The 16563-nt window shown below is 43.4% G+C and overlaps 1 protein-coding gene across 1 annotated transcript in view; it reads right to left on the bottom strand.

Moving 5' to 3' along the window:
• Positions 1–681: 681 nt before the first annotated feature.
• LOC101907335 (antigen WC1.1-like) overlaps positions 682–16563 on the bottom strand; it is a 62969-nt gene continuing 47087 nt past the window's right edge. Inside the window, 9 exon segments of the mRNA XM_024992684.2 lie at positions 682–957; positions 4521–4658; positions 5527–5616; positions 6004–6141; positions 6969–7283; positions 7372–7413; positions 13983–14299; positions 15420–15732; positions 15809–15901. Of these exon segments, the coding sequence (XP_024848452.1) occupies positions 812–957; positions 4521–4658; positions 5527–5616; positions 6004–6141; positions 6969–7283; positions 7372–7413; positions 13983–14299; positions 15420–15732; positions 15809–15901 (1592 nt within the window). The 3' untranslated portion in view covers positions 682–811.

Raw genomic sequence — 16563 nt, 5'->3', positions numbered from 1 at the left:
TCTTGCCCTCTTGTCCCATCTGAATACAGGGTGTGGGTGAGCACCAATTTGCCTTCCATCAACTTGAAGATATATATGAACTGATATAATTCATTTAGAAGGAGAGATCCTTGGAGAGACAAGAAATAGCAGCATCCTAAAGAAATGGTAGGAAGAGATGGAAAAGAAAGAATGGATTTATAAGGATTGGAAAATCAAATACACATGGGAGATGAGCAAAGACGTGTTTGTATCCACTAAAGGAATAAATGAGAGATGAAAAAGGAAGAGGTAGTTATGTACAGTTAGAGTTTTAATTGGCCTGTGAATATTGAGGCAGGATAAGGAAAGCTGTATCCATTCTCTCCCACCAGCCAACCTTCCACTTTGAAACTCATACCCAGTCTGGTGTCCAAGAACAAGTTACAAACTGGTGATGTGACATCTCAGAGGTGTTTAGAACTATTTTGTTTTGTTTTGTTTTTCCATGAGTTCATCTTGTTAGGAAGGAGTGTGTGAATATAGATCAAGTTTATATCCTTAAGAGTGACCTGGAGCACTTGTGAGCATGCCCTCATTAGCCTCTAAGACGTGAGAAAGCAGGTCAGCTCACTCACCTTTCATTTCCTTTGAGAAAGATGTTATTTGAGGACCAATCCCCTAAAAGCATTTGACATGGAGCTTGGTAAATTAATAGCACAGCAAAAAGTTAATTTATTCAGAATATTTCATTTTGAGCAATTTTCATATGACAAAATTACAGGTCAGCATTACTCTATTGAAATACAGGCAATTAGAATATCTGAGGCTTCATCTCCTAGTTAATACAGCATCACGAGAAAGTCACTGGGGATGTTCCCAGGGCACTGAGTTCAACATCATCATACCCAGGATCCCCTTTCTTCCCCTGGAGCAGCCAGAAGCTCTCTTCTCCTTCCCCAGGATCAGCTGCCTCTCTGGAGAAGTTCAGACAAGAGCCTGAAGTAGAAAAAAGAAGTTTGATTAGAACTGAGACACGAGGATGGGACAGAAGCCTCTGGTGGGAGGGAGACAAGCACGTGGTTATAACAAAGCATCCCTGGGGCCCAGATGTGGGGAGGGAGGCTCAGACTATTTCACATGAGTTCCAGTGAGGATGGATCCCAGCTGTCCTCTCAGATCCAGTGCATGTCGTCTCCTGGGCCTCAGTGCATGGGGAAATCCTGCATCACAGGAGACCTGTGCTCAGGAGCTCTGGGAGACCTGCTTCCAGGCAACACAATACCAAGGAGATGCCCAGCAACGGTAAGAATCATAAAAAGGAATTTAAATGTTCTCCTTTCACAGGTGATAGATGCAAATTCACAAAAAGAGGGAGACTGGAGACAGGAAAAATCTGAATTCCTCACTCACAACCCATGTCTGCTGTTAGTTGACTTGACTCCTGTTCCCAAATGTCCACAAATAGTATCACAGGTGTACCCACAGATATCTCCTCCCCAGAAACTACACAGGCCCTCAGATGGAGAAATACTCTTTTCTAGAGAATGAGGGTCTTCTTGCAGCTACTGAAATATCAGTTTATTGTGATACACACAGTCAAAGGCTTTGGCATAGTTATTAAAGCAGAAATAGATGCTTCTCTGGAACTCTCTTGCTTTTTTGATGATTCAGCGAATTTTGGCAATTTGATCTCTGGTTCTTTGCCTTTTATAAGTCCAGCTTGAACATTGAGAATTTCATGGTTCATGCCCTGTTGAAGCCTGGCCTGGAGAATTTTGAGCATTACTTTGCTAGAGTGTCAGGCTTTCTTTTTCTGGGCTCCAAAATCACTGCAGATGGTGACTGCAGCCATGAAATTAAAAGACGCTTAATCCTTGGAAGGAAAGTTATGACCAACCTAGATAGCATATTCAAAAGCAGAGACATTACTTTGCCAACAAAGGTTCTTCTAGTCAAGACTATGGTTTTTCCTGTGGTCATGTATGGATGTGAGAGTTGGATTGTCAAGAAGGCTGAGCGCTGAAGAATTGATGCTTTTGAACTGTGGTGTTGGAGAAGACTCTTGAGAGTCCCTTGGACTGCAAGGAGATCCAACCAGTCCATTCTGAAGGAGATCAGCCCTGGGATTTCTTTGGAAGGAATGATGCTAAAGCTGAAACTCCAGTACTTTGGCCAACTCATGTGAAGAGTTGTCTCATAGGAAAAGACTCTGATGCTGGGAGGGATTGGGGGCAAGAGGAGAAGGGGACGACAGAGGATGAGATGGCTGGATGGCATCACTGACTCAATGGACGTTTGTCTCAGTCAACTCTGGGAGTTGGTGATGGACAGGGAGGCCTGGCATGCTGCGATTCATGGGGTCACAAAGAGTCGGACACGACTGAGCAACTGATCTGATCTGATCTTGCTAGAGTGTGAGATGAGTGCAATTTGCGGTAGTTTGAACATTCTTTGGCATTGACTGACCTTTTCCAGTCTTATGGCCTGGAAAGATATTATTAAAACTGCTAAGTTTTCCAAATTTGTTGGCATATTGTGTGCAGCACTTTCACAGCATCATCTTTTAGGATTTGAAAGAACTCAACTGGTATTCCATCACCTCCACTAGCTTTGTTCATAGTGATGCTTCCTATGGCCCACTTGACTTCACATTCCAAAATATCTGGCTCTAGATGAGTGATCACACCATCTGATTATCTGGGTCATGAAGATTTTTTTTGTATAGTTCTTCTGTGTCTTCTTGCCACCTCTTCTTAATATCTTCTGCCTCTGTTAGGTCCATAATATTTCTGTCCTTTATTGTATCCATCTTTGCATCAAATATTCCCTTGGTATCTGTAATTTTCTTGACCAGGTCTCTAGTCTTTCCCATTCCATTGTTTTCCTCTGTTTCTTTGCATTGATCAGTGAGGAAGGCTTTCTTATATCTCCTTGCTATTCTTTGGACTCTGTATTCAAATGGATATATCTTTCCTTTTCTCCTTTGCTTTCACTTTTCGTCTTTTCTTAGCTATTTGTAAGGCCTCCTCAGACAACCATTTTGCCTTTTTGCATTTCTTTTTCTTGGGGATGGTCTTGATCCCTGCCTCCTGTAAAATGTCACAAACCTCCGACCATAATTCATCACGCACTCTGCCTATCAGACGTAATCCCCTGAATCTATTTCTCACTTCCACTGTATAATCATAAGGAATTTGATTTAGGTCATACCTGAATGGTCTAGTGGGTTTCTCTACTTTCTTCAATTTAAGTCTGAATTTGACAATAAGGAGTTCATGATCTGAGCTACAGTCAGCTCCCAGTCTTGTTTTTGCTGACTGTATAGAGCATCTCCATCTTTGGCTGCAAAGAATATAATTAATCTGATTTCAGTATTGACCATCTGATGATGTCCACGTGTAGAGTCCTCTCTTGTGTTGTTGGAAGAGGGTGTTTGTTATGACCAGTGTGTTCTCTTGGCAAAACTCTATTAGCCTTTGCCTTGCCTCATTTTGTACTCCATGGCCAAATTTGGCTGTTACTCCAGGTATCTCTTGACTTCCTACTTTTGCATTCCAGTCACTTGAATAGAAAGGACCTCTTTTTTAGCTGATAGTTCCCAAAGGTCATGTAGGTCTTCATAGAACGGCAACTTCAGCTTCTTCAGCATTACTGATTTGGCATAGACCTGGATTACTGTGATATTGAATGGTTTGCCTTCATGTATGTGACCATGCAAAGATATTATTAAAACACTTGTTCCACCTTTGAATTTGGTTTAGTTCAGTTCAGTCACTCAGTCATGCCTGACTCTCTGTGAACCATGGACTGCAGCACACCAGGCTTCCCTGTCTATCACCAACTCCCAGAGCTTGCTCAAACTCATATCCATCGAGTTGGTGATACCATCCAACCACCTCATCCTCTGTCATCTCCTTCTCCTCCTGCCTTCAATCTTTCCCAGCATCAGGGTCTTTTCTAAGGAGTCAGTTCTTCACATCAGGTGGCCAAGGTATTGGAGCTTCTACTTCAGCTCAGTCCTACCAATGAATATTCAAGATTGATTTCCTTTACATTGACTGGGTTGATCTCCTTGCCATCCAAGGGTCTCTAAAGAGTCTTCTCCAACACTACAGTTCAAAAACATCAATTCTTCAGCGCTTAGCTTTCTTTTACATATGCTCAATTAATCGATAAGTTTCTCTTTCGGCCATGACACAATGCTTGTGGGATCTTAGTTCCTTGACCAGGGTTGAACCTAGGCCCTAGCAGTGAAAGTGAGGAATCCAAACCTCTGGACCACCAGGAAATTCCATAATCTATAAACTTTTATGCAAGTATATCACATACAAAGTGATAAGTTTATGTCACATTATGGAGACATAAATGCCAAAAGCAGAGTGATTCCTCACTCCTTGCAAGGAGTCTGATAGCATTAAATATGGCATATGGTCAAGATGATGCTACCAAATATATGAGATTACCTATATTTTGAATCTCTAGGGAGGCTGGGCGTTGAGGAGCACAAATTCACTCTTTTCAGATAGAAAGATTGCAGGAGATCAACTGACCCCACTCACCTGTCTGAGAGGACCTCACCCCATCCTCCTTCTCTGGGGGCACTTCCTCCTCATTCCCCTGAGAGGCAGAAGGAGTTCCAGGCACTGGTACTTCTTCAGCATTATCGTAATTTTCAGCAGGGACATCAGTCCTCTGATCTGGGGGTTCCAAGAGCAGACAAGGGAGTGTATGAAACCACAGTAAGTGGGTTGGTCTGGAGAATACCTAAGATACCTTCTGACCCAGAGTTTCTGAGTTTCTGAATAGAGGCAGCAGTCACTCCTTGTTTCAAAAGACTTTTTTCTCTAAGACCATGTTTCATTTTGATGTGTCCATAAGCCAAAACATGATATTACATATCTCAATATTTTCTGGTGGAAACTACCTATCTCAAAGCAGCACTTCCACCATTGAGCATTGCAAAAGTACTTTGACAAATTGTGCTTTACAGATGTTATTTTTTTAAAAAACATTGTGTGCCTGTTGTGATTCTGGACACAGAGACCAGTCCCAACGTGACACATCACAGAACAGCCAGAGAAGGACGAGCCCCATCTGGACACAAGGGATGCCTCTGGTCCATCAACGGAAAACCATTCCCCTTAAATCTCCTCTCTATGAGGGAAACTCTCCTCCCCAGAGCCCAGCCAAGGCAGGTCCACCTCTATTTCCTGGAGCAGATCTGTAATCACTGTTGTCCTCACCATCCCTGGTATAATACGGCAGTTTAGTCAGTGAGAAATCTGACGGGAAGCCTCATGTGGAGACAAACATCACACAACACACAGAATTTTTCCTCCCCACACCCACGGGACCTGTGTTAAGGCTGAGAAGGGACAGGCCTGGCTTCTGCAGTGTAGACAGAGGATGGGAGGTCACGGGGCTCTGAGAGGCCATCCTGCCTCTTTGGAGGAGCCGTCTCTGTGAGCCTGGGGTACACATGGGGTCTGCAGATGCTGAGAAGATGTGCACAGCCAGTGGGTGGTGACAACCAGAGATCCCAGGAGGGCAGACAGAGACACTCACCTGGGCTGCCCAGACCTTCCTTCTGTGTCAGAAGGTAATCAAGCTCCTCATACACAGCTTCAGCAAGAGCATCTTCATAGCTGGATAAGGCTGAGAGATCCCCCAGCAGGTCAGAGACACTTCCCCAGATACCCCAATCCAGCCAGCCCACCTTCATCACCCTGGTGCTCACATGGGGGCTGCCAGGACCTCAGCATCATCTCCTACCCCGTGCACCATGTTAGCACCTTCTCCCCTCGTCTAACCCTGATTACAGCTCAGCGCCAACTCTGTCTGGTCTCACAGAAGAGGCCATGACTTATGAGAGTTCACACCCCAGTCCTAAGAACCTCTGTCTACTCAGCCCTTAGAGCTCAGCATGGAGCACATGGAGTCTGCAACTCAGAACAGTACCTGGCCCAGGTTCCCCTCCTCACACCTGCCCCATCTCCTGCCTCCACACACTCTCCCTGGTCCCCAGTTCCCCCTGCAGCCCACCTCTGTGCTCTGCTCTCCATCTGAGTAGCTGAGTCACCAGGATGATGAGGACCAGGAAGAGAAGGGACCCCAGGATAAGGCAGAGGACCCCAGGCAGGGAGAAGATGCCAGGGAGAGAATTTGAGGTTGTTCTGGTCCCTAAGGAGAACAGGAAAAAGGGCTGGAGATAGTCTTGGGCATAGAGAAATCTCCTGTGTCAGCATTTTCAGGAGCTCCGGACAATGGCAGCTCAGCCTCAGACAGTGTCAGGGCTCCCCCGGGTCTCATCCTGAGACAAGTCAACTCCACTCTGGCCAGTGTGGCCCCGAGGCAGAGATGGGGATTGTCAGGGAGCTGCCCTGCCGAGACAGCCTCTGAGGACCCAGCTCATCCCTTCTCCTTGGGCTTCAGGAGAAAGAGCATCAAACAGTCCAGGGACTTGCACCTCTCTGATGAGGAGCAACACTCAAGGTCAGGTGGGAGATCCTTAGATTCTACAACATGGAAACCAGACTTTCTTCCACCCCAGGCATGAGAACATTTGACCCTGGACATCAAGGCAGGGGATTTCCCCAGTGTAATGCCCTGGCTGCTCCCCAACAGCCATGGCTCCTCAACTCTTTCCTCTTCTGAGTTGTCAGAGAGCCCACAGAACAGGTCCCCAGTATTTGAGTATTCTCTCCTGCCTGTGGATGGATCACACTACCTGCTGTGGTCGTGGGCAATGTCCTTTCACATAAAGAGAAAAACAGTAGTGTGGGGAAGAAGAATTGGCCAGAATGCAGGGCAAACCTTTTCCCTCCTGAGCCTGAAATCACCCCTCAGTCTCCACAACATCAGTGTCCAGTCCTCCCAGCTCCCTCATCCTAGATCAGATCCCCAGCACCCGGGATGTCTGAACACACACTCCCCACCACGCACGGCCCAGCCCACTGCCCCTGCGCTGCCCCAGCTCACCCAGGGTGGACCCCGAGCCCCTCACTCACCAGAGCACCTCACACCAGCATCCTCCTCATGCTTGCAGTCGCTCTGCTCCCAGGGCTCCTCAGCACAGTCCCACAGGGAGGACTCCCGGCCCCTGCACCACACCTCGTCCAGCCAGATGCTCCCATTTCCAGGGCCAAACCCCGCAGCCTGCACGGCTTCTAGGGCCTGGCCACAGCCCAGCTGCTGACACACCACCTCGGCCTCTGCCAGGCTCCAGGAGTCATCACACACGGTGCCCCAGGAGCCGCTGTGCCAGACCTCCACCCGCCCTGAGCACTCGCTGTCTCCTCCCCTGAGCCGAAGCTTCTCTCTGTCTGAAAAGGCAGCAGCCCCTCCTGTGACTCCCCTGGTGGGAGGAAGGAGCCCCTGGGAGCCACAGGGGAGGGGGCGGGGCTGACGTACCTGTGCAGGAGGCAGCAGTTGGACAGCTCTTGGGTCTTCTTCCTGCACACAACAGGGAAATAGTGGATCAGGAACAGCTGAGGGTGTTCCTGTCCCCACATAAGATTATCTAAGGTCCATGGCTCAGTGCAAATGACATGTGAAAACACAGGCTCATTATATACTGGGCTGAAACATTCACTGCATCTGATCACCAGCTGAAATTACTTTAAATATTTACTTGTTTATCAGTCTTCACACCCCACAGCAAATATAAACACAGACATCTACGAATGTACACACACCCCTCTGAATGAAAGTTCCATTAGAAGAAGGACCTTGTATATCTTATATGTGCTGTGTTTCTTCTATTAGGACAGTGCCTGCACATTGTATGCATTCATTCAACAAATATCTATGGAAAACCATTTCTAAATACCTAGATAGGGGCTTGATAAATATATATTAAATGAATGAATAGACAAATTCAGTGAAATAAAATTTCTTTTTTTTTAATTCATACTAATCAGTGAAATAGTAAACCAAATATAAATTAATGGTAACAGTCTATGATAATAGTTCATATTAAAAATAATCAGTCCAGAAGCACAGAGTCAATTTATATTCAAAATCTCATATACATAATTTTAATGGAAAGTTATTAGATAGATTATAAACTACTCTTACCTATTATTCAGTGTGACAGTGGGCAAGTGAAGACTACTGTTGTATAAGGAAACTCTCTTTTCTAAATTTATTTTTAATTGGAAGATAATTGCTCCACAATGTAGTGTTGGTTATGTGTGTGTGTGTGTGTTAGTCGCTCAGTCATGTCCAACTCTTTGTGACCCTAAGGACTGCAGCCCACCAGGCTCCTCTGTCCATAGGATTTTCCAGACAAACATACTGGAGTGGATTGCTATTCACTTCTCCACTGGATCCTCCCTGCTGCTGCTGCTGCTGCTGCTGCTAAGTCACCTCAGTCGTGTCCGACTCTGTGTGACCCCATAGACGGCAGCCCACCAGGTTGCCCCATCCCTGGGATTCTCCAGGAAAGAACACTGGAGTGGGTTGCCATTTCCTTCTCCAGTGCATGAAAGTGAAAAGTGAAAGTGAAGTCGTTCAGTCATGTCCAACTCTTAGCGGCCCCACGGACTGCAGCCTACCAGGCTCCTCCGTCCATGCGATTTTCCAGGCAAGAGTACTGGAGTGGGGGATCAAATCCAGGTCTCCTGCACTGCAGGCAGTTTCTTTGCTGTCTGAGCCACCAGAAAAGCCCATAGTGTTGGTTAGGAATTTCTTAAAAAGGACGTATACAGGAAAGACTTAGTAGAATTCTGAGAAGATATATGGACACATATATGTACACACTAAGTAAGCCAGAAATTTTTGCATTGGTTAAAAAAAGCCTACTGATATACCTGTGGCAGATTCATGTTGATGTATGGCAAAACCAATACAATATTGTAAAGTACTTAACCTCCGATTAAAATAAATAAATTTATATCTTAAAAAATAAAAATATATTATCATCTTGAAAAAAAAAAACTACAGGGGAAAAGTGATGGGGGACAGAAGAAAAGCCTACTGAGAAAAATTTGTATTGAGAAAATGCAGAAATAATAAACAAAAGACTGAAAATATATATAAAAGAATTGAAGTTGAGAGAAATATAAATTCAAAAAAACAGAAGGGTAAATAGTACCTGTCATAAAGTATCAATATTTATATATTCTTTCCAGATCATCCTATCAAAACTCCTACCCACTCTATGCAGAGATCCTCTGAGAAAACGATGGCAGGACCTCTGTGAGCAGATTGCTCATTTTGATGGTCAAAGACTTTACCACCTCTCAATTCACAGGGTTTAATTGTAGGAAAAATATCATCAATAAAAGGTCTCATAGTTTAATACCTCTTTGGTCTTCCAATGAAAAAGACAGATGAGCAAAGAGAGGCAAGGAAGGGAGTGAGCCTCTGCTTTTGAAGTATCTGATCCCACATTCTCTTAGCTATGGGTTTCAGGCAACATCCAGCATACCCTTCAAGGTGCACCTGAATGGGGTGTGTGTGTGTGTGTATGTGGAGGGGGAGGGAAGGAGAAAGAGAAACAGAGAGAGAAATGTTGAAGGAATAATGTGCTATGGTTTGACTATTTGTCGCCTTCACCAACATTTATTTATCTCATTCAAAATTTATTGCTGAAATCTCAGTTCCCAGTGTAACAGTATTTAGTGGTGGAGTCTTCTCAAACTCTTCCAAAAACAGAAGAAAAGAACATTTCCAAATTCATTTCATGAAGCCAACATTAGTCTGATACCAAAGCCAGATAAGGACACCATGAGAAAAGAAAATTACGGGCTAATACTCTGATAAATACAGGTGCAAAAATCGTCAACAAAATATTAGAAAACTGAATTTGACAATACACTAAAAGAATCATACACCATGACCAAGTGATATTTGTTCCAAGGATACAAGGATAGTTTGACATTCACAAATTAATCAATGTGATACACCAAATAAACAAAATGAAGGTAAAAATCATATCCTCAAAGGATGCAGAAAAAGTGTTTGACAAACTCAACATCCACTTACAGTAAAAACTCTTTTACAAAGTAGGTATAGAAGGATTGCATCTCAACATAATTAAGACCATATGAAAAGTACACAGCTAACATCATACTTGACTGTAAAAAACCAAAAGCTTTTATTCAACTTAGTTTTGGTAGTCCTATCCAGATCCATCAGGCAATAAAAAGAAACTCAAGATATCCAAATCTGAAAGGAAGAGGCAAAACTGACACTATTTGCAGATTGAAAAGTGAAAGTGTTAGTCACTCAGTTGTGTCTGACTCTTTACAACCCCAAGGACTGCAGCCTGCCAGGCTCCTCTGTCCATTGGGATTCTCCAGGCAAGAATACTGGAGTGGCCTGCCATTCCCTCCTCCAGGGGATCTTCCTGACTCAGGGACTGAACCCAGGTCTCTTGCATTGCAGACAGATTCTTTACCATCAGAGTCATGAGGAAAGAAACCCCCTTACATGATATTATATGTAGAAAACACTAAAGACTTCAGCAAAAATATGAGAACTAATACACTCAGTGAAGTTGTAGAAGAAAAATCTGTATACAAAAATCATATGCATTTCTTTACACTAACAACAAACTGCTATAAGAGAAACTGAGAAAACAATTCTATTTACATTTGCATGAAAATGAATAAAATGTCTAAGAATAAATTTAACCAAGGAGGTGAAAGACATGTACACTGAAAACTAAAAGACATTGATGAAAGATACTGAAGATGACTCAGATAAGTGGAAAGATATTCTGTGCTCATGGACTGGAAGATCTAATATTATTAATATGCCCATACTACCCAAAGAATCTACAGATTCACTGCAATCCTTATCAAAATTCCAATGGAAATTTTCACAGATACAGAAGAAACAATCCTAAAATTTGCATGGAACCACAAAAGATGCTCAATACCAAAGCAATCTTGAGAAAGAATAACAAAGCTAGAGGTGTCATGCTTCCTGATTTCAAACTATGTTACAAAGCTAAATTAATCAAAACAGTATGTCGTTGGTATAAAAATGAACGCAGAGATCAATGGAACAGAATAGAGAGTCCATAAATAAGCCCACATTTCTATGGTCAATTAATTTTTGACAAAGAAGCCAAGAATATACAGTGGGAAAAGGACAGTTTTTTTCAGTAAATGCATTGGGAAAACTGGACAGCCACATGCAAAAAAATGAAACTGGACCACTGTCTTACACCATTCACAAAAATTAAGTCAAAATAGATTAAAGACTTGATCACAAGTCCTGAAGCTATAAAATTTCTACAGGAAAAAACAGAAAATAAAATCCTTGACACCAGCCTTTGTGATGACTTTTTGGATTTGACACCAAAAGCAAAGGGAACAAGAGTAAAAACAAGCAGTTGTGATGACATAAGGCTAAAAAGCTTCTGCCCAATTGAGGACACCATCAACAAAGTGAAAAAGCAACCTGTGGAATTGGAGAAAATATTTGCATATTATATTTCTGGTAAGGATTATTATCCAAAATACACAAGGAACTCATACAATTCAGTATCAAAAAACAATTTGATTTTTTTTAAATGGGCAGAGAACCTGAATAGACATTTTTTTAAAGAATACATGCAACTTGCCAATAGGTACATGAAAACGTGCTCAACACTATTAATCATCAGAAAATACAAATCAAAATCACAATGAGATATCACCTCATATCCTCTAGAAAGGCTTTTATCAAAAAGAAGAAATAACAGGAGTTCAGGAGAATGTGAAGAGACAGGAAAGCTTTTGCACAGTTAGAGGGAATGTAAGTTGATGCAGCCTCTATGGAAACAGTATTGAGGTGCATCAAAAATTAAAAATAGGACTGCCATATAATTTAGGAATTTCACTTTGGGGTATTTATCTGAAGGAAACAAAAACACTAACTTGAAAACCCAGTGTTTACTGCAGCAACATATGTTCAGTTGCTAGGTTGTGTCTGACTCTTTGCAACCCCATGGACTGCAGCATGCCAAGCTCCTCTGTCCTTCACTAACTCCCAAAGTTTGCTCAAATTCATGTCCCCTGAACTGGTGATGCTATCTAACTATCTCATCCTCTGTGGCCCCCTTCTTCTTTTGCCTTCAGTCTTTCCCAGCATCAGGGTCTTTTCCAGTGAGTCAGCTTTTCTCATCACATGGCCAAAGTATTGGAGCTTCAGCTTCAGCATCAGTCCTTCCAATGACTATTCAGGGTTGATTTCCTTTAGGATTGATTGGTTTGATCTCCTTGCTGCCCAAAGGACTTTCAATTCAACTGTGGCATCCAAGCACCACAATTCAAAAGAATTGACTCTTTTTAGCTTCTTCTATAAGCCAGCTCTCACGTCCAGATTTGACTACTGAAAAAAACATAGCTTTGACCATATGGACCTTTGTCAGCAAAGTGATGTCTCTGCTTTTTAATACTCTGTCTAGGTTTGTCACAGAGGAGCAAGCCTCTTTTAATCCATGGCTGCAGTCACCATCAGCAGTGATTTGGGAGTCCAAGAAAAGAAAATCTGTCACTGTTACCACTTTCTCCCCTTTTATTTGCCATGAAGTGCTGATGATCTTAGGTTTTAGAATGTTGAGCTGTAAGCCAATGTTTTCACTCTCCTCTTTCACCCTCAGTGAAAGGTTCTTTAGTTCCTCTTCGCTTCCTGCATTAGAGTGGTATCATCGGCGTATCTGAAGTTGTTGATATTTCTCACAGCAATCTTTATTCCAGCTTGTGATTCATCCAGCCTGGCATTTCCTATGATGTTCTCTGCATATAAGTTAAATAAACAGAGTGACAATATACAGCCTTCATGAACTCTTTTCCCAATTTGGAACCAGTCGGTTGTTTCATGTCCAGTTTCAACTGCTGCTTTTTGATCTGCATACAGGTTTCTCAGGAGGCAGGTAAGGTGCCCTAGTATTCTCATCTCTTTAAGAATTTTCCACAGTTCATTGTGATCAACATGGTCAAAGGCTTTATGTAGTCAATGAAGCAGATGTTTTTCTGGAATTCTCTGGCTTACTCTATGATCCAACAAATGTTGGCAATTTGATCTCTGGTTTCTCTGCCTTTTCTAAACCCAGCTTGCACATCTCAGAAGTTCTCAGTCCACTTACTGCTGAAGCCTAGCTTGAAAGACTTTGAGCATAACCTTGCTAGCATGTGAAATGAGCACAATTGTGAGGTAGTTTGACCATTCATTGACATTGCCCTTCTTTGAGATTGAAATGAAAACTGACCTTCTCCAGTCCTGTGGCCACTGATGAATCTTCCAAATTTGCTGATGTATTGACTGCAACACTTTAACAGTATTACCTTTTAGTATTTTATAGCAATATATATGAGTCAAACAATGTAAGTCTTCACTGATGAATGGATAAAGAAAATGTAATATAGACTTATATCCACCCATAAAAAAAGAAGAAAATCTTGCCAGTTTCAACAACATGGATGGACCTCGAGGGCATTATGCTAAGTGAAACAAATCAGACAGAGAAAGAAAAATACCATATAATCTCATTTATATGTGTAATAAAACAAAAAGCAAGTTCAGAGATGCTGAGTAGTTGGTGGTTGCCAGAGGTGGGGGATTTGGTGTGGGCAAAGGTAATCAAAAGGTATAAATTTGAATTATAAAATTAATAGGTGAAGAGATATAACATACAGCATGGTGCTATAGTGAATACTGCATTGTCTATTTGAAAGATGGCAAGAAAATACATCTTAAACATTCTCATCATGTAAGAAAAATTTTTAACTATATATATGGATCTATATATATGGATCCATATATACAGATATAACTAGACTTACTGTAGTGATCATTTATCAATACACACAAACATATAAGCATTATGTTGTACACAGGAAAAATATAATGTTGTATCAATTAAAAAATTTTAATAAAGCAAGTTTGGAACACGTAGATTAAATTAGCTCCATCCAAACTTCATTTTATAAACTCAACTTAAACCCATCACTTAGATTTTAATATATCAAATCTCACTAACAACATCCTACAGGGTTGGGAAAGACACAGAAACAGACATAAGTCACCTGCACATGAGACGTAGGCTTCCTCCTTTGGAGAGCATGAACTGTATTTCCATGGGCCAGAAGGACAGTGCCAGAGAGAGGTATCCATTTTCCGACACTGAATTAAATCTACCCACCGGGGTCTAGAACCTTCCCTGAGACCAACAGAGGTGTTGAGACTTCCACTGTCCCCACAGCCAAGCTGTCTGCAGATGATGGACACGGTGACATCATCCATGGGGCTGCGGCAGACACTGCCCCAGGTCCCGTTGTAGAAAACTTCCAGCCACCCAGCACACGGCTGGTCCTCGCTCACCATCCTGAGGGCCAGGAACTCTAAAGTCGAAAGAGAGGAGACAGGACACAGTGAGCACCCCACTCAGTGCTCTGGGTTTTCCTCTCTCCCCAAAATTGTGAACATTTATCTGTGACCCAGCTGAGGAAGCAAATCCATTAGATGACCAGAGTGAAACTTGTCTCCTTTTCACTTGACTTTGTCCATTTGTGTCTGTCTTTCTAAATATTTCTACCACCATGATGTAGTGGATATGAACTGAGAGGAAGACCAACCTGGACACCTGCAGGGAGAGGGAGCTGACTCCTGCTTCCTGACAAAACATCTAAAAGAGTGTATGAAAGGGATGTGATGTGGACAGTGTGGAGGCAGATGGAATAATGGACCCACAGATGTCTGCATGGAACCTGTGTCTATGTTTCCTTATCTGGCAAAAGGGACTTTACATGTGTGATTAAGGTATGGTCCTTGGGATGGTAAGAGTAACCTGAAATATGGTGGATTAACCACCTGAGCATGGTCTAATCACATTCTTAGACTCACTATCCTTTAAAGTGGAATCCTTTTCCTTGGTCTGGTTAGAGGGAGATGTGAATATGGATAATGGTTAGAGAGGCGGAACATTGCTGGTCTGATGATGAACAGAAGGGGGTTATGAGTGAACGAAGGCAGGCGGTTTCTAGAAGCTTGAAAAGACAGGAAACAGATTGTTTCCCAGAGGCTCAGAATTGATGTGGCCCTGCTGAAACTTTTATCACAATCCAGTGAGATCCTGCTGGACATCTAAGCTACAGAAGTGTAAGGAAATTAATATGTTGTTTTAAACCATTAACAATGTAGCAATTTGTTACAGAACAAACAAAAACTAGCACAGTGGCTTTAAGACTTCTCTACTATATGTACCAGAAGGGTGAGCCCTGATTTCAAGAAAAACTGTGAGAAAAGGCTCTGCCAGGAAACACTAATGAGAAGAAAGGACCAGAATCATAGCTGCTGCAGGAGGCAGTGAAAGCACCTCCTCTTCACATCTGCTGGAAACACTGGCTTCATGGGAGGAAGCCTCCTTCTCTGGTCCTTTCAGCATCTCTCCCTCAGGGCTCAAGACCCCCGTCCTCCTGGGCCCTCCCTTCCCCTAGCCTGTGGACAGTGTGCAGCGCAGATCTGAGCAGATGACCCCGGCGTCCTCCTTGTGTCTGCAATCGTGCCGCCCCCAGCCCCGGGAAGGGCACGTCCACACGTGGGACTCCTTTCCTGTGCAGTTCAGGTCGTCCAGCCAGATGGGCCCTGATCCTGCCGCAAAGTGAGCAGACCCCGTGGCATTAAGGGCTACTCCACAGCCCAGCTGTCTGCACACCACGCGGGCATCGTCCAGATCCCAGCCGTCATCACAGATGGTGCCCCAAGAGCCCTGGTCAAGGATCTCCACTCTCCCGGCGCAGGGACCGCCCCCGTCCACCAGGCGGAGCTGTCTGCTGTCTGAGGAGAGAGAAACGGGACAATGCAGCGTTGACCTGGGGAATGAGAAGGGTCTTCGGTCCTGTGGGACCCTTACCTGAGCAGTAGGGGGCGCTGTCCTCTGAGGCCGCAGATCCTGCTGGTTCAGACACAAAGTGGTCGCACTGGGGCAGCACCTGGGTCTGGTTTCCTGAAGAAACAGCGATGATTAGAGGGTTGGGAGGGTTAAAGCACAGAAAAGTCAGTTAAACTAAATAATTTTTAAGAGGGGAGGGAAGTTTGGGGGAAAAAGGATACATGTATGTGTATGGCCCAGTCCCTGGCTGTTCACCTGAAATTATAACAACTTTGTTTGTCGGCTATACCCCAATACAAAGTAAAAAGTTCACAAGAAAAAAAATAAATAATGACCTAGTGATGGAACTGAGATGAAAGCTGGAACATACTGGTAAAGTTACCATAATCTTCGTGTTCCCTTTCTCCCTGAAGAGCCCTGGTCCTGACAATGGCATGATTCCTGTTTTAAGCCAAGCTTTGCCTTAAGACTGAGTTAAACAAGTTGTTCTATCCTTCAGTTCAGTTCAGTTCAGTCGCTCAGTCATGTCCGACTCTTTGAGACCCCATGAATTGCAGCACGCCAGGCCTCCCTGTCCATCACCAACTCCCGGAGTTCACTCAAACTCACGTCCATCGAGTCAGTGATGCCATCCAGCCATCTCATCCTCTGTCGTCCCCTTTTCCTCCTGCCCCCAATCCCTCCCAGCATCAGAGTCTTTTCCAATGAGTCAACTCTTTGCATGAGGTGGCCAAAGTATTGGAGTTTCAGCTTTAGCATCATTCCTTCCAAAGAAC

The sequence above is a fragment of the Bos taurus genome, chromosome 5, assembly GCF_002263795.3.
Source record: "Bos taurus isolate L1 Dominette 01449 registration number 42190680 breed Hereford chromosome 5, ARS-UCD2.0, whole genome shotgun sequence".
Lineage (NCBI taxonomy): Eukaryota > Metazoa > Chordata > Mammalia > Artiodactyla > Bovidae > Bos > Bos taurus.
This window is presented reverse-complemented; position numbering and strand designations above follow the sequence as displayed.